This window comes from Convolutriloba macropyga, chromosome 9, assembly GCF_964194025.1.
Source record: "Convolutriloba macropyga chromosome 9, txConMacr16.3, whole genome shotgun sequence".
Taxonomy (NCBI): Eukaryota; Metazoa; Xenacoelomorpha; order Acoela; family Convolutidae; genus Convolutriloba; species Convolutriloba macropyga.
This window is the reverse complement of record NC_134476.1, coordinates 20,073,644-20,096,911: the sequence shown is the minus strand read 5'-3', so window position 1 is coordinate 20,096,911 and position 23,268 is coordinate 20,073,644. Positions and strand designations below refer to the sequence as shown.

Genomic DNA, 23,268 nt, shown 5'->3' with positions numbered 1-23,268 from the left:
CAAAAAAAATGCAAGAAATGCATTGAAAACTCACCACATTTCTTAAATAATTTCAGCGCATTTATTCGTAAACTGTCTATTGCTATAAAATCAAACTAAGTAGGAAGAATTTTAGGTATGAATGGCGCAGTGGATTGGGTGAAGGCTGCGGCACCGGAGAGAAGGGTGTGATTCTCAGTGATAGCTAGTTTTCAAAAGTTTAGCGGTTTTCAGCGCATTTCTTGCAAGATTTCAGCGCATTTCAGCACAAATCAGCGCATTTTTTTGTAAGGTTTTTCCGCTGAATTTTTTTTTGATTAATCAGTGCATTTCAGTGCACTTCTTACTTAGTTCTTCTCGACCCGGGTCTTGAATTTCCACATTACAGTGTGTACTAGAGTAATTAATGCGGTTAATACGTAGAATTGATATAAGAATATTCTGAAAACAGCCCAGGCTGTGGTTTGCTCTTGAAATTGTCCTGATCAGACCAATCCAGAGCCAAATTGTCTCCGATCAGACTCAACCGCGCTTGACAGTCAATTCTATTACTAGTGCATTGACAAGCAAAACTTCAAAAAATGAATCATATTTTTTAGGCGTGATTTGACATCAACAGCAGGAAACCTTGAAATTTGAATATGATCTATCATGATTACTAAAGGCAAGTCACCATTTCAATTAATTACAGAAAGAAAACACATGAAATATCTTTTAAGCTCAATCGCATTTGGCAGAGTTGTATGTTTTTGAAGCACAAAAATTGTATCTGGTAGATTAGGTTTTAATGTTTTTAATTATAAAGACGTACGTAAATGCGAAATACTGATTCTGCGAATAGTTACATAATTAACTCTTTATCATCGGCTGGAACAAATAATTTCTTGAATGTTAACACATCAAAACCTAAAATATATTTTTATGAGCTCATCACAACGTAGGATGTATAAAACCAACGCACCGGTGGAAAGTTTGAAAAGTATAGTTTGCTTACATTTGTATCAATCGTTGTATCATCAAAAAATATATATTCAATCGAACTAATCGATATTCAGAAATGTTTAGAAAGCACATTTAAAAACAATTGTCTTTCCTGGTTTAAGTCCGCTGAATTCGCGAGATCCGGTGACATCTGAGTTGTGCTGAACTGTTGTAGTAGGTACAGCAGGGTCGTACGGGCTCAATGTGACAGTTGTTGAGGCTCCTAAGACGTTGACAAACCACGACACCCACACCGATGTGGGAGAAAGTGCTCGAGCATTGGCAGATACTTGAACCGCAATCTTTCCTGGTGAGCAAGAGAGCAATGATTACAAAGTTAAGTTCCTGCTGGTATTACCAAACCTATCAAATTTTGGATTTATTGCTAATACAATTTGAAAACGCTCAACACCGCGGAAACTCCCCCAAACAAAAGTAATGTGTATATGGCTACCCCCGGAACGAGGAGAAAAAGTAGTAAAAAAATAAAATTTTTAAAATGTTGCCAATTGTCAATTTTTATTAAAAAAAAAGAAAATTTACTAGTTCATACACGTTTTCTTGTTTTATTACTAAAAAAGAACTAACTGCCAGGAAATTTAAATGATCCAATAAACTCTAATACTTTTATGTTCTGTTGTTTCTACTTGATGTTTCTTACTATCAATTGTACAATTAGTTACATATTTACCTTTAAATTTGTTTATAGCAATTTTAATAATGTTCCATAGTTATTTGATTTGGAGTAGTAGCTATAGTTCTTCACTTTTTCTCTTCTTCGTCATTAACTGTTTTATAACACTTTTCTTTACCTTTGAGGAAATAGGCTTATGCGATTGTGTCATTAGATTTTTAATCTTTCATCTCACCTGGTTCACTGTTACCTATTATATATTTTAGTTTATTAAATTCTCTTGATTAAAGTCTAAACCAATAGGAACAATGCAATAATATAAACGTAAAATTTGTATCTGTATAACGATAGCGTCAATATAAGTAGTTCTCAGTTTTCATATATTGCTTTATAAATAAATAGTTTAGCTTTTTGTAATAAAACAATTCTAATATAATTAAACTTATCTAAATTACTTCTTGTTTTATGTACAGCAGCCAGGTCAACATCAAACTCCACTGCAGATTGAAAACTAATTTTTTCCACTAATTTGATATATCTATCCATATCATTAACAAACTAACATTGTCTCTATATTTTGTTTTTTCTATTGTCTTTCCGTGGAGTGCGTCACTCATTAACTTGAAGAACACATCATCAAGTTCATCACTTCTAGCTTCAGCATCGTTTCTCTGCTGAAATTTGTACTCTATTTAGGATATTAAACTTTCACACTTACTTTTTTCAACCTTTTCCTTTGTTATAATATCTTGTAACCTTTCTCAATTAGTTGAAAAGCAATCCAACAGTTAACTTTAAGTTTTTTAGTTTTAAAATATTTCTTCATATTCTCATTTTGCCAAAAAATAAACTGTCTAATTATCTTATTTTGTCTTTTTAGGAAGAAATGGATACTGTTTTGTTTTTTTTAACTCTTCACTATACATAACGACAATACTATATATATAAACTTTTTTGTTAGTAATTACTTCGTATTTATTATTGTCATAAACCCCAAACCCACCAGTAGGTAAAACAGATGCATACAATAAATTTTATTCTAAGTGTTTTAATTTTTTTTGCGAGAATAGTTATGGTGTATTTGTTAATTACGACCTTTAACATGAAGATGACCCAAAACTGAAGCTACCTCTAATAGTAAAACTGTATTGAATCATAAATTTTTACTGTTTCTTCTTTACAATAATTAAGTCTAACATCAGTGTATTTCAATCCACATAACCAAGTTAAATCTGAAGACGAAAATGTATAACAAGGATATATCTAATAATTTTCTGAACATATCTCTAAATATTTCAAGCAATTCTGCTGATAAAAGAACATCTGTTTTAGGACAGATTAACATGAACTCTTTTATTGTTTTGCATTTCGTATCTTAACAAAAAGTTATTGTCTAACTGTTTTCTTCATCAGTAATTCCTTTCTGCTTTAGCTTCGAATAAATTGGTCTTCAGGAGGTAATTCTGATTTATGAAATTTATCTATACTATCCATCCATTCAAATGAAAAAAAAATTCTTCCCTCTAACTTAAATTGATTCGTTTTCACACACTCCTAATTACTTGATGTTTTACTAATCGAATCTAAACTGCAGGTATGATATTATCTATTCTAATTAAATACAATGCTTTAGTATAAGCCAGATCAAAGTTAATATAGTTCTAAACTGTATTAGCCTGCCTATACTTCCATCCTTTTTCTCTTCGCTAGTTTTGCTATGAATAAATGGTTGTCACAATAGGATGAATTGTAAACAGATAAGGGTAAAAATGTCATGCCACCGTCCACAGTTTCGTCTTAAGGCGGTATGTCCATTTAAATATATTTCCAATCAAGGTATTATGATTATCAACTCTGTCTATAAACCATGGAACTACATTCTCAACACAGTAAAAAGCTTTCCAGTATATCTGAATAAAGATTTTTATTATGAATGCCAAGGAAATTGGGATATGTCTTTATAAACTCAAAATCATATACTTGAAGGAAAGGTACTCTGTTTTTATACTAAAACCTAACAAACTTTAGATAGTATATATATATATATATGGATCTTTTCATGGATCTAAATGTTTATTTAATGCATCTTTAGTTTGAACTAACTCACAACATCTTAAAAATGGGTTACATTTATGATTCAGTAATTTTCTTAAGAAACATGAAATACATGAGCACTTAAATTTTTAGTTCATTAGAAAAAAATATTTTTCAACCTTAGAGATCACTAAGACCGGTTGTAACCGGGTGAACAGATTTAATTTTATTTGGACTAAACACAATAAGTTTAATCCATTTTTTTAAGTTCCCGTATCTTTTTTAACACACAACGATGAGGGAAAGCAGGCAATTGTATCTCAATAGAAAACTCTGGTTTCTTAAAATTACTAACACTATGGCATATATTCGTAGCAGTATGTATATAGGACACTAGATTCCACAAAAAACAAAGATCTCTATCACTCTATTTAATCAATATTAGATTAGATAAAAATCTGTATGATAGCCACCAGTCAGATAAAATTCACGTATGAACTTTGTTCTTAGTTTAAACTTTTGCAAACTCAATCCAGAATGAATCATCTCTTTCACTGCATTCTAGCTTGCATTTCACTTTTAGATCAACTAGAGCATGTGGATAATTATACTGTCTAGTCAAAAAAGAGAATTTAAAATTATGTTCCTCTATTTTGTGAACAGGTTGTTTGCATACTTTGCTACATCAAAGGTGTCGAGTTTAGACATCTAGATGAAAATCATGTAATGTTTTTTATGTAATTACAAACATGGAATCATTGTAATTGCAACTAGCCAGCGTTACTTGATTAATCCTCATATTGTGTTTTTAACCATTTTCATTCTTTTATATTCAGTTTCCACTCTCCTCATTTGACCTTTTTTCGCTGGTATTTTTTTATTGAGTAGGATAATGAAGTTTATCTTTTTTTAGACACATTTTGCTTTACACATATTACAATAACAACGAGGCTTAACTTTAGATTCAATTTTCTCTTTAAATTAATCATTAATTTCAATTTTAGCCATAACCTTGCCAATGCCGGTAATTTTATATCAATGTTTCTTTTTTTTGAAATTATTGTGAACACTATATGAATTTGGAGATGGTTCAAATGTTAGACATTCATATCTTTCTTTAGAATTTATTCATTATTTTGCCTTTACAAGTTCCCCATTAAAAGTCCCGAAAGGTTAATTTTGAGTTTTAATGCACCAAATGATCACTAATTTCACCCTCTCTATTTAAATATATAGTACTGCTATCACAAAAAAATCCCCTCAAAACAGAAAACTGCTCATCATTTTGTTCATGAAAGTACCTACCACAATATAGACCCGTTTCAGTGAAATCTTTTATGCTAACATTTTTAACAGACAAACTTAAACTCTTCTTGTGTTCAATTGTTTCATAATGTCTTTGAATAGTTTCCACTAACTTCTGTTCTTTACAAAAATCACACCACCCCCTTCCCTTGTTTTTTTTACTATCATCATCGGCAAAGGCGTTTTGCGGATCCTCATCATTTACTGGTTGCAACTAAACAGCAACGCCACCAAAATGCTTTTCAACTCTATCATTACCAAGTTTTCTTTTAATCAAAAACACTAATATTTCTAGACAAATTGTTAAAAATATTTTTTGGAAAAACTTTTTGAATCTAAAAGAATTTTAAGTGCAATAAAAGTAAAGATAAATCATATTGTAGGAGTCGTGATGAAGGTCAAATTAAACCATTCAAAACGTTTCATTTAAAATGAAATTATAAAACGTAGAGCTGGATTTTGTCAATTTAATTTTCAATGTAATGACCCTAATCAGTTTCTAACATGCAGAATGTGTACAATGAATGAACTTATTTCTCACTTATGATTTGAAAGTTACAGATGTAGATTAATCGTTCGTATTCAGGGACATAGGTTTGAACACACTATAGACCAAATCAACGGTTAAGCCGAGATTATACCGAGATCTCGATATTATAATTTGATATATACACAATGGGTAAATTAGAAACATAACTAGAACTAAATTGACTTTAAATATTAAACAGAAGGAATAGATTAGAATGAAAACTGAGAAAGCAAATTTAGTTTGTAAAAAAGAAGAGTTTTCAGATTTTGCTAATTATGAAGAGATTTTAGCATTGGCCAAACAGACTTTAAGGACATTAAATTGGCAAAATTGAGAAATAGATAAACAAACTAGGGCAGTGAGAAAAAATGCTTCGCAGATTGGTGACTTGGCGTCTCAGATCAGCAACGCTGCTACTCAGTGATTTAGCGAATCTGTTTCACACATTGAAGAAAAGGCCTCAACGCTAAAGGAACTAGAAACTCAAACAATGATATCTGATCGGTGAAGTCGTTTCACGTATGAAATTGAGCATGATGTAAAAACAGTTGACAATGATATGTCTAACACTCTTCAAATAATGGGCGCTAAATCTAATCCTCGATTACGTTTACTTCAGAGACTTAGCTACAAGGGTATGTAAAAAACGGTTTTGCTGTAACACTAGAGCAGGATGGTTTTTCTAGGATGGAAATTTATATGAATTTTCAGGTGGGTTCATTTTTTTTACTGATCCAGATTGTAAATATGGGGGCATCGAGGATGAAGATGAACAAAAAGTAGGACTTTTCAGTAAATAAGACATGATATATTGAAAGATGCCCAAAAAAGCAATTGATTTGAAAAACAAAATGCTTAATTGAGATTATAAGAGAGAACGTTCTTAGTAGAGCTCTTACTGAGGTCAACCCCAACAATTTCGCAAAAAATTAGATTTAATTGAACTAGAAACAAAAGCATGTCATGATGGATTATATGATGAAATGATAAAAAAATTTTTTTAGTTACGGTAATTAGGCTAATTCAGAACTACAATGATTGACAAAATTTAAACAACTAGAACACCTATTGGCTAAGCAAATGTCTAGTCCAATAATAGCAAAATTTGAAATAGAAAAAATACCTTTACTCACATATAAAACATGGTATGCCGATTTGATTGGCAAGCCGTCTTTAAGTAAAAATAATAATTAAAGTATGCATCTCTTAATTTTTTTAGATATGCTTATCAAATATGCCTGGGCTATAACACTAATTAATAAATCTGGCATACCCATGCTTATTGCTTTCAAAAACAATTCTTAAAGAGGGTAGGGCAACAGAAAAATTATGGGTTGATAGATGTAGTGAGTCCTACTATAACACTTTTAAACCTTTGCTTAAAGCAGAAAAGAAATAAATGTTCTATAAAAACAGGGCATTTTTAGTCTGCATTTAAAGCAAGGTTGAATAGAACTAAATTTGTTAGAAGACGCAGAAAATAACATAATATAATAAAAAACATTCAGCAATCAATATGACAACCGTTGACGCATCAAACAATCTTGAAAAGATTAGATGGAGTATCATGGTCCAATTCCCACAAAAAAAAAGTGTGAATAAACTTAAACCAAAACTCGAAGTTCGTGATTAAGTTAGAAAAGCTGATAAACAAAAGAATTTTGCTAAAAGATATACATCCGATTGGATTAGGGAAATATTTTAAGTTAATGTAGTTCAAAAAACAGGACCCCAACATATTAAAATAGAAGATATCGATGGCGAAATAATAGAAAGTAAAAACTATAAACAAGAATTATTAAATTTTGATTTGGATTTTGAATCCACTACTAAGGTATTGGAATAACAAACCATAGACATTCGGTCACCGGTGAATCAGTTACCCTGAATATTAAGCAAGCTGAATACAATTCTGATTGTAAACAAGTAAAAAAATGACAAGAAACAGAATCAATCAAGTATATAGAGTCTATAAACAAGTATGGCTAACTAATTGTTCATGAAAGATAAAGATAAAAATAACTTTGACATGAGATACACCTATGAATTAAGAATTTACACACTCACACAAAAATGAAAGACGCTAAAAATGAAGGGTACTAAGATGACAATTTTTTGTCCTCCTCCAAAAAATAAGACATTATAGTTAAAAATATAACTGAGCTAAGAAGAAGCAAGTTTGATAAAATGACAACTAAATCCTTGATAACTAAATGATAACTAAAAAAACAGAATTTTATTAAATCAGCAAAAAGTGTTAGAAATACTGTTAACTCTTGTAATGAAGTTGCTAGTGGCGCTATCTCTAAATAAAATAAATTTTGAACTTAGAATTAAAAATTAGAAAAGTAAGAACTTACAATTAGTTGATATGTTCAATTTCGATCCAAAAGTTTGAAACAGATAACAGTTCTCTTAGAAATAAAATAGCTGAAAACATAATAGCAGAGTTCTTGGAATGCAGACTGATCGACAACAACGAACAGGCAAGGCTTGAAGGGCAGTGTGAATTTAATCACGAAGATAAAATGAAAGAAACTGAAGATTGTTTTTGTAGTTAAAATGGAAGAAACTAGACGCAGTGCACTCTGACTTTACCCGAACCAACACTTTTCATTATCAAATTTATAGCACTTTTCGAAAAAAAATAAAAGTACATGTTAACAATGTTTCGCAGAAAAAATTAGTTTTACATTTTGTTCTTCACAATATTTTAAAGATAGCCTTACAACACAAGCTAAAGAGATGCATGGAGCATATTTAATAACGCTGAACAATGTATGAAGATTTCAAGAATTTTAAAAATTTTTTGATGATGGTAACATAAGAAACTAATGGATAGTGGTAATAATATTGATCAATTATTTTTAACTGAGAGATATATAAAAGAAAAATGATACATTTTATGGTAAAATGTTTTGGTAAATTATCCTCATTTAGACCTAACAAAAATTTTGATGATAAAATTTGATGATAAAGGTATTAGAGTTTCTAATGGATTACCTTACTTCTACGGCAGTTAGTTCATTAGTTGTAAAAAAACATAAGAAGGTTTGTAAGAATAAGTAAACTTCCTTTATTTTTAAATCAAAACTCGAAAAAATGGCAGAATTAAAAAAATTCAAACAAGAACATAAAGAAAAACAAGAAAGTTTCAGTTATTAAACTAGTTTTGCACACGAGCAAAAGAAGAATTTTCATAAAAATTTCCATCCTTCAGAGCTTTTCTCCTGAAGTTCATTTCAATTTCCTGCATAGAGAAAGCAATCAAAACCAATGAAAAAAACATAAACAAAGAACACAATCTATCCGTTGAAAAAAAAGCCGACGTATCATGCAGATTGTTTTCTACGTTTAAGAATCGAGTATACCTAAGTTTTCGGAACCAAAAACTTAATGAAGAGTTCATTCGTTCAATACTGAACAAATTATATGCTCCGAACTAAGAAAATGTTCCGAACAAACAAAGCATACCGTCGATTCCTTTGTTCTGTTATCTGAACAAGTGAATCTGCTCTTAAAAGATTTTGTTTTTGTTCCGCTGTTTTCAAAGTTTCTTAGCAAACAATTGTGACTTACCAAAAGCTTTCATTTACAATCTTTGACATTTTTCAACGACAGACACTCATTTTGAATGATTTCACCTACTTCGTTCTTTTTTTTTCAAACTAAAGATCTGGCCCGGGTTGAGGTGTCACCGCCATTCAACGCAAAAATGTAAGATATGAGTTTAAATGTAAGATATGAGTTTATGAGTTTTGTAAGATATGAGTTTAAATGTAAGATATGAGTTTAAATGTAAGATATGAATTATGTAAGATATGAGGTGAAGGCGGAAAACTTTGTAAGATAACCGGTGAATGCGGTGAAATTACTTAAATCAGGCGTTGAATGCGGTGAAAAAAACATTTATCGCCTGGTAGCGGTGAAATTACAAAAATTCACTGCTCAATTTAGTGATGATCTTACATAAATTCACAGCTCAGAAGACGCCTCGATTTCTTTGTTTTGTTCAACAAAATAAAACACAATTAAAAAAAATTACCTACAAATAATCACATCTTTTTTAAACTTTTTGAAGCGGTGAATTTATGTAAGTTCACCACTAGATTAGGCAGGGAATTTACAAAGAATCACAACATTTCACTGCTAATCTTACAAAAGTTCAACGCGTAATTTTTACAAAAAGTCGATTAAATTTGATTTAAATTCAAAACAAATATGCTATATTTTAGTGAGACATTGCGCAGAGGAAGAAGTGGTTGAGGTACGAGGTTCGTCTCCGTGCAACTAGGGTACCCTGTAGTAAGCGGTGAAATGCGATGAATTTTTGTAAGTTCAACACTTACTCTAGCGGTGAACTTACATAATTTAACCGCATTTACCGCATTTCTGCGCAAAATTAAGTTCGGAATTTGCGGTGAAAAAAAAACAACTTTTGATATCTTATCATAAGTATAATCCGCTTTTTTCTCAAGCCGGGGGAAAAATAATCGTGAGCAGCCGTTTTTTAAGTGATACACTAGTGTGTTCGGTTGTAACCGAATGAACAATGATTGCATCTAAAAGATAATCATAGGAAAGTTAAACATCTTTTTGTCCGGCAATTATTTGGTAAAAAGCATTTAAGTTGCATAAACTCAAATTTTTGCATTTCATTTTTTTCTAAATTTGAGAAGTAAGGATCAAAAAAATTGACTCGATTCAAAAATTGTCTTTAAAATTGCATCCCTCTCGACTTTTACTAACGAAAACAAAACAATGAACAATTTTACTAACGAAAACAAAATTAGCTGCGTTAGCAATTGACTAATTGAGTCAGCACTTACAGGATTACCAAAACTTAATTCAAATGCTAGATCAAAAAAATAACTGTCTTCATTGAAAACTATCCACCAATTAGTGATTTAAAATTTTCCAATTTTAACTCGGTGATTTCACAGAAACTTTAAGTTGACTTGAGTCACTCTAGAAGCTCATAAGAGTTGATTGGTTTGTGTTGTTAGAAAAAAATTGATCCAAAAAAATTGTCACCTATCTTTGAGATTTTTTTGAAAGAAATTGTTTGTTAACTGTCTGCTCAGCCCTAAAAAAATCCGTTATGTTTTTCCGACTAAATCTATAACTGTTTGATTAAGATCATCTAAAATTTTTGCAAGAAAAAGATACCCAGCAGAAAAATCTTGGATAATTTTGTCAAAAAGGAGACTTATTTGAAAGTGATTCCAGTGAAAACTCGCTTGAGGATTGAAACAGAAGAAAAACTGTCTGAGTTTTCACCACCGAGACTGTAATATTTTTCTTTTGCTTTTCTTTCGGGGAGGACAGTACCAGGTTCAAATAGAGCTGTTAGTATTACATGTCATTATCAGGTCTGAGATAGCACATTTATTAGGCAATAAGAGAGCATAGGACAGACCACATCAGACAATAATTCACTTATAACTTTGCTTTTGTAAACTTTGGCAAATTATTACTATGTATGGGGATCGAAAAAAATCTTTCCATTAAATCTACAGTCGATGAGTGATAAACGCAATTAGAGAAAAAAAAAGATTTTGGATAAGCGAGAAAAGATATTCTTTAAAAGCTGATTCAATTCTAATAAGGATGCGCATCTAAAATTGCCATTTGCAAATTTAAATGGTCATGTTCAAAAGACTTGTGAAATTTTCATGATCCTCATTTTGAACAGAAAAAGTGAAAGCAAGCGTTTTAGTGCGAAATGCACAGAGTCCGAAATTAGAGTTAGTGCAATTTGATCAATCTAACAATTTCAATAACTTTTTCCATCAATAACTCATGTATATAGAGGCTCTATTAATGAGAACTAAGTTCACAATTTTTTTGAAAGAAGTTATTGTACGGATATCTTTCATGCATTCAAATTTCACTTCAGATTCAATTCTTTTCATGAAAATTGTCAATAGACTGACAAATTATCGATAACGGTCTTAAAAAGCTCCTTAGATTCCTGAGGTCCAATTTCTAAGAAAAAGTTTATAATCACAATTAACAAAATTTCATTTTTTTCAGATTATTTCGAGACTGACGCTTGAAACTATAGGTTTAAGCGTCAGCCCTGGAATGGTTTGAAAAAAAGAAAGATTTGTAAATTGTGAATTTCTTCTACGAATTTTGCAGTCACCTGGAGCAGCTATCAAATTGTGGGTTTTTCCAAGTACAGGTGTTCCTCTCAAAGAGGAATGAACGATTTTTTTTAAATTTCAACGCGTAGAGCAAACGAAAAAACAAAATAGAGTAATCCCGGGGTCGAAGTTTCACCGCCATTCAACCCAAAATTATGTAAGATAAGCGGTGAATGCGGATAATTTGGTAAGACATGCGGTGAATGCGGTGAAGTTATATAAATCAGGTTGTGAATGAGGTGGAAAAAACTTTACCGCCAGATAGCAGTGAATTTACATAATTTAACCGCTGAATTTAGCTGTGAAGTTACAAAAATTCACCGCTTTGAAAAAATGTTAAAGTTGTGTGAGATCAGCAGTCAAAGCGATGAAATTACACAATTTCACCGATTAACTTAGTGGTGAAACAACACAAATTTACCGCTTAGAAAACGTTTCGAATTTTCTTTTGTTCAACAAAGTTAAGATAAATTTTTAAACGACGCACGGAAAATTTACCCACGAATAATCATACATCTTTTTGAAACTTTTTTAAGCGGTGAATTTATGTAATTTCACCACTGGAGTAAGCGCCGGACTTACAAAATTTCACCGCATGTACCACATTTGAATGCTCAACTTTGTAATTTCATCGCTTATCTTACAAAAATTCATCGCGTATGATTTACATAAAGGAGAGTGAATTTGATATAATTTCAAACCAAATATTAAAGATTAGCGTGGGAAATGGCGCAGTGGAAGAAGAAGTTGCTGCCATGCAAGAGGTGCGAGGTTCGCATCCACACAAGGACGGTAACTTGCAGTAAGCGGTGAAAGGGCGGCATTTTTGTAAATTCACGGCTTACTCTAGCGGTGAACTTACATAATTTTACCGCATTCACCGCATTTCATCGCAAGTTTATGTACAAAATTTGCGGTGAAAAAACCAACTTTTCATCGCTTATCTTACTTATTTTTCCGATTTTCTCTCGATGCAATCTGAAGCAATAGGTAGCAAAATTTGGCACAAAAATGTGAGAAAATAGCTTTGGGAGTCCTTCTGCAAATTGAGCTCAGCCTAGGTCGCGAAAGCGTTCAAGCTGTAAAGGGCTGAAGCATCCCACATATATGGAAATGGTATACCATTTTCCCACATATATTAATGGTTAAACTGTTCAGAAATCTGGCAGTATAAGATCACACAAACACTTTCAAAAAAGTCAGAGGAGATTCAAATAAGTTAGACAAAAAATTGAATACACGAAAAATGACCTTTGCAAAAAAAAGACGCGGAAAAAATGATTTGGATACAAAGTTGTGTGAGATCAATATGTAGACTTACTTTCAAAAACGTCAATCCCACATATATAGAGATCTTCTGTAATTCGACGGTGACCTGTGTTTGGAGATATTTTAACACTTGTTGCAGCTTTCAGGTCATCATTTGATCCGCCCACACACATCGTGGATATCCAGGCACCTTTGAATGCACCATCCAGGGTACCACACACACTGCAGGTGGAGTCCAGGAAACACTGGGAAGTCTGCAAGGCACCCATGGACGTGACTAAAGATCAAATAAAGTCATTTTATTTGTCCGAAAGATAGGACAATTTTTTATATGAACTAGAAGCAAAAGAAAAAATGGGTTTAGATTAGAGAAACCGCGGTGAGATTTGGTTGCGTTTTGTTTTGACTCCTTAGACTAGTAGCAAATTTTAGTATTTTTGGGTTTGAAACAGAGATGGGAAAAGATAGACGTTTTTGCCAAACATCAAACTCGGTTGCAAAAGAATTACTTTGATTTCATTCATTGGCGCTTGCTGGTTCAAAATTGAATATAACTATTAATTAACTGAAAGTAAATAAAGTTATTTTAAATTAACTGCATAGCGTGGGGAAGCACTTGAATAGGGAAAACAGAGTTGTATCCTGCCACTATTAATATGAGTAGCTTTAGATTTAAAAAACCTAACCGGAATCGTGATTGGGTGCTAGAACTTGTATATAGCCCACAAAATTGAGGTCAACTTCAACGGTTAGGTTGCGATAGATTTGCTCTTTTGTAAAGTGATCTGTCTCCACTAATTGCATACAGCTGCTAATTTGAACATTGTCAATGTTATCCATAACACTGGTCAATTGGTTGTCCAGAAGTTGAGACTGTTCGCCAGAATAGAAAGCTCCTCGAATGGGCAAAACTCGTGAACCCACAGGCGCCACTATAAATAAACGTCATTTAAAATTGTCATCTATTGTGTTTTGTGAGCATGTATATGTAAAAACGTCATTCAAGCTTGACTTCGGGTGTTTCTTTTGGTCATAGGCAAACAGTTTTGAATTACAAACAATCATTCCTGTTTCTAATTTGTTAGTGCAGAATATTTAAAATTATTCCTACTATTAACGATCCCAATTAAAGGTGTCGCGCTTTTTGCCGGATAGTTGAATTGAGACGTCTGTGTCTGATTTTGAATGTCAGTTTACCAAAAAAGGAACAGGTACAAAAATTCACAAAATGCAAAATATTAATGTCACTAGCAGTGTTATTTGTTTGGATGGACTGACCAAGAGCAGTACTGCTCATGCCGGAGGCTATACAGTTGTGATCGATATCGTTTGCATTCGGGAATCAAGCCGACGTCAACTCTAACACCTACTTTCTGCTGTTAATGCTGTTCGTAACATTAGATATCGCTATACAAATGAGCTCTATTAAGGCTGATAGCATTTTTTTTGTAAATGTGCTTCAAACTTGCATAAATGATCCTGGATCTCATTATCAAAGTAAAGCAAAATCAGTTCGCCTCTGATCTAGAGCAGCTCTTTTTTCACTATATTCAATAAAGAGTCCAAAAGTCAGGTTGAGGGTGGTAACTAATGCATAACTAAACTCATCCGTGGATAGAACTGAAAAACAGTCAAATGAAAATGACACCACCTTTATTTTAATAGTTGGTGATAGATAGAAAGTGACCTTTTTTCGTAGCGAATTTTCCTCATTCAAAAAAGCAATGCATATTTTCACATTAGCATTCTTGCATAGAAGTTTTTACATATGGCCCGAAGCCTTAAAGTTTTACGGTTTGGAAACTCAAACGAACCATCATAATCCTCTTAGGAAACGAGAAATGTAGGAATCATTAGCATCTTCCTAATAGCTCTTGATTGAGTGGTTGACCAGATTTTACGTTAATGAGGTACTTTCATATCAACAGTTCTAAAAAACCTGCTTTTAAAAAAGCCGGCACTGGTTAGAATTTACTGTTGCGGTGCAGCCACGCAATCACATGTAGACTGCACATTCGATATATTCAATGCCAATTTATAATGACTAATTTATGGATAAAAATCTGGCGCCAGTCATTGTTTGGCGTGTTTTTGACCTTCTATGAGTTCTTCAACTTTTACCACAATTGAATACAATGAAAATCATTGGTTTAAAAATTTTCGTTTGGTTCCTTGGAAACCATATATGATCCTTGTTTGACTGGTTAAGAAATCATACAAATCATGTAGTTCATTCTATGATTACTAAAACTCACATATGAAATAGTTATAAATAAAAAAAATGAGGGGTGACCTTGATTAATTAGCAAATTGGGTGCCTACACGCTATTGAGAAGAAGATGAAACAAGGAGCCTCGTTATTATGCATTTGCACATGATGTTCCGAGCCGCGCTCATCTACATTTTTGACTAAACTCATGCCTCATTGCAACGTGCTTTTCATTGAAAAGACTACAAGAATACAACAACAACAACAACAACAACAACAACAACAACAACAACAACAACAACAACAACAACAACAACAACAACAACAACAACAACAACAACAACAACAACAACAACAACAACAACAACAACAACAACAACAACAACAACAACAACAACAACAACAACAACAACAACAACAACAACAACAACAACAACAACAACAACAACAACAACAACAACAACAACAACAACAACAACAACAACAACAACAACAACAACAACAACAACAACAACAACAACAACAACAACAACAGCAACAACAACATCAACAACAACAAAAAGCAAAAACAGTAACTTCACGCCAGGACTCTAATATCTAAATATAAATGCACCTAGTAACAACGTTAGCAACGTCAAATTACAATCAGACAAAACCCTAAATACACAAATTTAATTTTCCTAACAACATAGCAGAGGGGATTTGTCCTTAATGAGAATATGTAACAAGCTGACAAAAAGAAGAAAACAAATAATTTCAAGTCTTGAAAACTCATTAGCTTTTAACAGAATAACTGTAGATAATTTTTCTAAAAAGTCATATTAAAACCAATAGGACCTTTCTTTGGTTAAAATAAGCCTTAGGAATGAACTATAAATAAAGAGAAACTTAATATATTACGAACAACAAATCATTAGCTATTATCAGATTTTCAAATATTTTTTAATTCAATTGTATTTGAAAAAATTCAGCTAAAATTATGCTGAATGAGGAAATAGGTTGAGTTCAGCCAAATTTGAAAATCATTTGGTTCCATCAATACGCGATTGTGCTAAAGGAGGAGAAAAAGAAACACAAACACACTACTTACACAACTTTTTATGAACATGCAGATTGTCTAACAATTAAAACATCAGTTAGATCGTAATATCAGTAAACATGATATTTTATAAAAGACGGGGAATAGCATGGGACCTCTCAATGATAAGAATTTGTTACAAAATGGCGAAAACAACAACAAAAAAATAAAAAATGGAAAAATCCTTGAAATCTTAAAAGTGCAAAATATTATAAACATTAAGACAGTTCACTATAAACTGACTGCTTCGGATAAAACTATTCAACCAATCCTCAAATACAAGCTTATGAGGCCAGTCATCATTTAACGGCTACCTAAAGATAACAGGCTAACACACCAAATTCAAAAAATTGAACGAGAAAAGAGTCGAAGCCATTAAAAAAATAAACTTTTCAGTAATTTTTTCAAGTCTCAATTAATTTTTAAAAGCAGTGGGTTTCTTCTTTCAAAATTTTGACTCCAATTAAACCAAAAACATGAACAAATACATTAAAACCACAAAAACTTTGAGAAAACTCGTAGCAACAATGCCAATAAATTCAATAGCTTTCAGTGGAAGCTAAAAATTACATTAAGTTATGCCTCGATGAGACGACGCGGATGTTTGTCATTGATAATTCATCAAGATGACCTTACAAAAGTCATTGATTATGAAAACCACAACAAACACCGGCAAAACCCTTAAAATAAGTAGAAAAGGCCAGAAGAAAGTGTCGAAGCCCTTTAAACCGTAAGATTTTCTCTGAAAACTTTATGCAAGGTCCATTGAACGTTTTCTCTAAGACAAGGCATCTGTCAATATTAAAATAGTTTGATAAGATTCCAAAAAGGAATGAAAATTACGAAAAAAAATCAGTTAGTTTTTTTAAAAAATTATGAAAACCTGTGCATCGAAGTCATAACAAAAATAGTTGGAACAGAAAACCCTTAACTCGATTAATTTTGGTTGGAGCAGAAAAAAAAGGTCCAGTCATTACTGAACTGAAATACAGTTCACAAAATAAGGATTGAGATTGTTTAATGTTAAAAAAAATTCTCAAAAAATCATGTTTAAAGTCATAACAGCCATTTAATTCAAGAGCTTTCAACGAAAGTCAATAAATACGCTCAGTTTTCCGTTGATTTGAAGAAAAGGATTTTTCGCAAGCATAGGTAACCAATAGGATATCACACTCAGTCATATGACTATGGAAACAACAACAAATACACGCAAAAACCAAAAATTCAGTGAAAAGTGTCAAGAGGGACCAATAATACCAAAATATCCAATGTTTTATTTAATTTTTAAATTTTTGGCATTGAAGTCATTTAACAAATCGTGAGAACATAACACCGCTAACAAGATTCAATTTGGTTGCAGTAAAAAAACGGGTTCCTCTCGTTTCTGGGTTATCAGTTAATATTAAAAAAAGTTCCTCGAAAAATCTTTATTTAAAGTCCCAACAGTCATTAGCTGCCCATTCAAAGCTCTAGACAGATCCGTTTATTACTCATTATAAAACCTATTGCAAGTTTAGTCAACGAGTCTTGCCATAGGACTGCAAAGTTTAGAAAAACCTCAAAAAAAATTTCATTTAAATTTATGAAAACTCCGAGTTGAAGCCAAAAAAAACACAAGCGATTTCTTGAAAACGAAGTTTTTGTTCTTGAGCTTCATAAGAATGTAAACCAAGTTTGACATTAACGGAGCCTTGGTTTGAAAAATGACTAGTCTCTAGGCGACTTAAAAAACAAAAAAATATGAAAAGTTTTCTAAAAAAAGCTCTCAAGTAGAATTCGAGTTTTGTTGACAGTAAACTTCTCTATGAGAACCAAAATATTCTATTTATCGCCTTTCGTCTATTAGGAACTCAAAATTCATTGTATTTGTGGCCTGAAATGTAATTCTGAACCAATATTTTTATTAAAAAAATTCCTAATTTTGGAAAATTAATACTGAAAGTGAACAAAATCATGTGAAAAATCTTATGTTAAAAAACTCTAATCCTCGATAACTAAACAAAACGAAATTCAAAAAAAAATTCTTAGTTTCGAATTCTACGCTGGACGAGTTTTTTTGATACCACTCAAATTTCTCTACTATGAATATATCGATCGGCCATTATTGTCTGAACAAAAAAAACCCGTTTGAGTATTTAGTTCCTCCCCCAAACAAGTGGGCTATGAAAAAAAAAGAGTAGTTGCTTTGATTGCACAGCATAGATTATTTCCCTCTCTTAGTTTGACTCTGTTTATGAGCTTTTCATTCTTGCGAATGGTGGTGACAATTAGATCGAAAGTACTAAGTCTAAGTCCCGCAACATTTGTTTGTGAGCTCGTAAAGCGGACATAAAGCAAAAATAAGAAATTGTAGTTTTTGACAGAAAGTACAACAATTGCGATAGAAAATATGATAGCGATCGTCAGAGTTATTATTTGGATGGCGAGCTTTATTAATTGGATCATAAGATTTCAAAAGAATCTTCCATTTTTAATATTGAAATCGTTCATTAGAGTTGCTTAGAAAGGTTGGTGTTAGAAATTAGGAAAATTTTGATACGCTTGGCTTTGGCCTATAGATTTTCCAAATTTTTGTTTTTAAACCTCATTATAACGTTTTGTTCTCATCAATCTAAAATGAAAGTTCATGATTTTTTTGAAAAGATGGCGCAATCTTATTTGTCTTACATGTTAATAATTTGAAAAAGCTTGTTTCACATGTTGACACTCTCCTAACATTCGTTCTTAGCAGACATTTTAACCATTGACATTCAGTCACCTCTTTTTCACACTCTTGTATTATCTTTATTACCATAGGAGAACAAATACTTGTTTTTCTTTGAAACCCATCATGGCTACACCTACAGTTTCTTGCATATGAAACCAAACATATCGACGATTTCCTGCTTTTATATACAAACATGCCAACGATTTTCTTTTTTTTTTTCGAAAAGCAAACATACCAACGATACCAACAAAAATAAAGCTTTATTCCAATTTAAATACACACGGTTTTTGGCTCAGTTTTCGGCTTGATATCACACACATCGATATGAGTAAATGTTTTTACGTTTTCCGTTGGCTGAACACAGATAATATGTCAATATATCTTACAAATATTTGATTTTTAATCAACCATTTCTTTGTATCATCATTTACATGAATCAAAATTGGAACTTTCGATAAAATAGACTGCTGCTTTTCTCTGCGGTTTATCCAAAGTCATTATAAGTAGTTTTAACTTTGGTGCTAAGATTGATACAAAGTCGCCTGTAGCTGACATTCACCTTTTATAACAACCCAATGTCTACAGTAACTCTAAAGATAACTCAATTACACTCCAGGTGGTAGCCCGGGTTTACTTCATAATTGAAAAAGTTCTAAAATTACAACTTCCTATTATGTCGTCTATGAAAAGTTGTAATCATAGAAATTTCCTTCAGGAGAAAGTTGTAGTCATAGAACTTTCTTTTAAAGTTGTAACGCATAGAACTTTCCTTTATGGGAAAGTTGTAACTTACCATTTTCGTCTATGACATTAAGGATCCATAAAAGGCAAGTTCTAGGATAACAACTTTTGGTTTACCCGGGAGGATTCAGCGCAAGAAAAAGTTTTTTAAACAGTTTCAATTTGTCTCATTCTAAACTGTGTTTAAAAGATCTTTGTGAAAGTCGGAAAATCTTATGAATTGACCTGGTTGTGAGAGGATTTCAACTTCACAAACACCCAATTTAGCTTCATCACTTGAGAGGTCGTCAGCTGCTGTCATGATTTTCAAACTGTCTCCTATTTGTTCACACATGACATAGTTCCAACCTGGAACTCCAGTCAGTTTGAGTTTTTCGTCACCACCCTCGCATGGGAAACATCCATTTGAATCGTCACAGACGTGAACAGGTACTGTTGATGATATCAAGTTTCCTGAAACAGCATAAAAATTGGGCAGCTTTTGCGGATAATGAGTTATTGCATAGAACTTTTTCAATAAAGGCCTTTTCTATAAATGGGAAAAATTCTATAAATGCCTCTACTCAGTAAAATTCAAAGCTTCCAACAGCTAACCTCAAGACAGTCTATTAGTAGGAATTCATTGCTGTATACCGAAGCTAGGGGCTATTTCAATTCCCAGTTCACATTTCGAAACAGAAAGTCCAAAATTTATATGCAAATGACTTTTCTATGATAAAAATGAAACAATGAAAATAATAAATTAATACGCAAAAATTGCAAATTTCTTTTCGGCAAAAAATTCAAAACAGCTAAAATAAGTTATTTGATCGCTCGATAATTTTTCTGCAAAGGTAACACAACACGATCAAGCAAAATTCAGCAATGAAGTAGTAAACTCGAAGATGAGCTATATTCGTGGCTAATTTGAATTTTTCATTTATTAAAGAAAAATGCAGTAAAATTCGACAATGAAAAGATCTGCTCTTATTTTGACTTAATTGTCTATTAAAAGAGGAAAAGAAAATACAACATTACAAAATACCCATTCTCTTCGAAAATAATTTGTTAAAATTAATTTATCTTAAAAGCAAACTGAAAAAAAACAGATAAGACCATTCCGTAATGAGACTTTGTATAAGTCAAGAGGAACAAGAATTAAAAGAGGAAAAGTCAATCATCAGCTGTCAACTGCAAATACTATATAGAATCTTATGTAACTCCATCGGAGCCATTGGGAGCCTTCGTTAACGAAAAAAAAGAAATGATTAACGCAACCCTGGAGAACCACTGATTACTGACTATGATAAGGTTATGAAACAGGATGAAAAATACGAAAAATAGCTGTTAATTACGACCAAAAATCAATCTCTATTTTTTACAAACGCTTCTAAAAAGTCAAAATTTAAACAGATAGTACCAGGCCAAACGTCTAAATTGTATCAATTGAAACAATCAATTAACTTTTCATTCGGCAGCAGCAAAAAACTTTCATTTCGCCCAAAAATCCATGTGGGACCGGTTCTTATTGAGACAATGTAACGCTTAGATAGAAAACGAACGAAAGAGCGAAACTTGAAGAAAAACGTTCATATTTTAAAATATAATTGAGAAGAAAAAAAATCAAAGCTTTTTTGGGCAGCTTTTTTAAACGTTAATGGAGGCAGCCATTAAAATATCTCATTATCCAGAAATACGTTTTTAGTGTTGTAGTCCGGCAGGGATCAAAAAAACACAAAAATGGTAAAATATTATAAAGGAACAATTAATCAAATCACGAAATAATAAGGAAAACACAAAATATTGATGCCACAAAACCTCTAATAAACAAAACTAATAAAATGAATATTTTTTTACTCTGGAGTTTTTCTTTCCATTTGAGAATTTGTAGCAAATGGTCGTAAGATAAGAAAAACGCCTCAAATAAAAAAAATTATTGTTTCTTTCAAACCAGTTCAACGTATTTGTTTTAATATCAAGGAGCCTTCATTTCAAGTCAATATGCAAAAAAACAAAATGACCACTGGAAATGGCCGATATATATATATATATATATATATATATATATAAAATATATATATATATATATATATATATATATATATATACATATATGTATATATATATATATATATATATATATATATATATATATATATATATATATATGTGTGTACATATATATATATATATATATATATATATATATATTTATATATATATATATATATATATATATATATATAATTCAAACATTAATAGCAAAAGAATCAAAATTAAAAAAATTATACCACGTAGCGTGATAGCTATAAAACAATTAGCTGCTATATAAAAACGAAAAAAAAGGATTAGTTTGCTCTACCAAAAGTGAATGGGAGATGTCATTTAAAACACCCAGATAAAATATGTGAAAAATTCAACGATAAAGGAATGATCAGAGTTCAAAAGGTCGATCAAATTTGTCAAAATAAAAAAAAATATTAACATTAGCAATCAACTGAAATCATGAAACAAAACTTCTTATGTCACAAGCAGAAAAAGATGAAAGTATTTCTCTAGAAAAAATATGTAAGTTCTGTTTATAGGTAAGCTCTGTACTATGAATCAGATTTCCCGAAATTAGATGAAGAAATCACCGAAATTAATAAATATTACGATTTATTTAAACCAAATATATTCCAAACTTTTAAACAAGAAACTATGAAATTTAGTGAATCAGACGAAACTTTTATCTTCAAGGGACGCCAATTGTGTTTTATTTAGTTGAGATCAAGACAAATCAGTGAGTTCTCGCTTCAAGGAGACAATGCAACAAAAACACAAAATGACCACAGCCATGACCAGCATCTAAATTTAAAAAAAAATCTGAAACCACATAGCGTCATAACCATAAAACCATCAACTGCAACACAAAAGCAATAAGAAGATTGGAGTTCGCTCCACCAAAAATGGACAAGAGATATACTAAGATACAAGTTTTCAAAAGAATAGAAATGGCTACAGTTCAAAAGGTAGTGCAAAGTTTTGAAAAATCAAAAGAACTAAAAATCGTTTTTATCATGAACAGTTAACTGAAATCTTGAACAACAGTTGCTTATTTCTAATGAGGACGAAGAAAAATTTTCTCTCTAGAAAAAAGATGTAAACGTTGTTTATATTAGAAACTATGTAGCAAATAGTCAGAAACAAGGTATGAATTTGCCGAAATTAATATATTTTACGATATTATTAAAACAAAGTCAAAAAATTAAAACCAAAAAATTTAAACTTTAAACTATAGTAAAAGCAATAAAAGGATTAGACTTTGATTCACAACAATTTTTTTGAGAGTTAGCTTTAAAAAAAACTATGATACAAATATTCAAGAGAATAGAAATGATCAGAGTTCTAAAGTTCGATCAATTTTTTGGAAACAAAAAAATTGAAAATCATGACAAATGTTAACAAACAATTGCAATCGTGAAATACAATTGCTTATATCTCCAGAAGATAGAAAATAAAATTTTTCTTCTAGAGAAAAGATTTGCGTGCAGTTTATATCTGAAGCTATGTAGCAAATTGTCAAAAATGAGAAAAAAAATTGCCGAAATTATTAAATTTTACGATTTAGTTAAACTACACGTTTTCAAAATTTTTATAAGAAACATAAATTCCCAAATTTAGTAAATCATAAA

At 31.5% G+C, this 23,268-nt stretch overlaps 1 protein-coding gene across 1 annotated transcript in view; it reads right to left on the bottom strand.

The window, feature by feature from the left end:
- Positions 1 to 1,040: 1,040 nt before the first annotated feature.
- LOC142346149 (uncharacterized) overlaps positions 1,041 to 23,268 on the bottom strand; it is a 40,000-nt gene continuing 17,772 nt past the window's right edge. The window contains exons 6-9 of the mRNA XM_075398657.1: positions 19,841 to 20,068; positions 13,567 to 13,812; positions 12,933 to 13,157; positions 1,041 to 1,267 (exon numbers count right to left, since the gene is read on the bottom strand). Coding sequence (XP_075254772.1) covers positions 1,041 to 1,267; positions 12,933 to 13,157; positions 13,567 to 13,812; positions 19,841 to 20,068 — 926 coding nt within the window. The remainder of the gene's footprint in view (positions 1,268 to 12,932; positions 13,158 to 13,566; positions 13,813 to 19,840; positions 20,069 to 23,268) is intronic.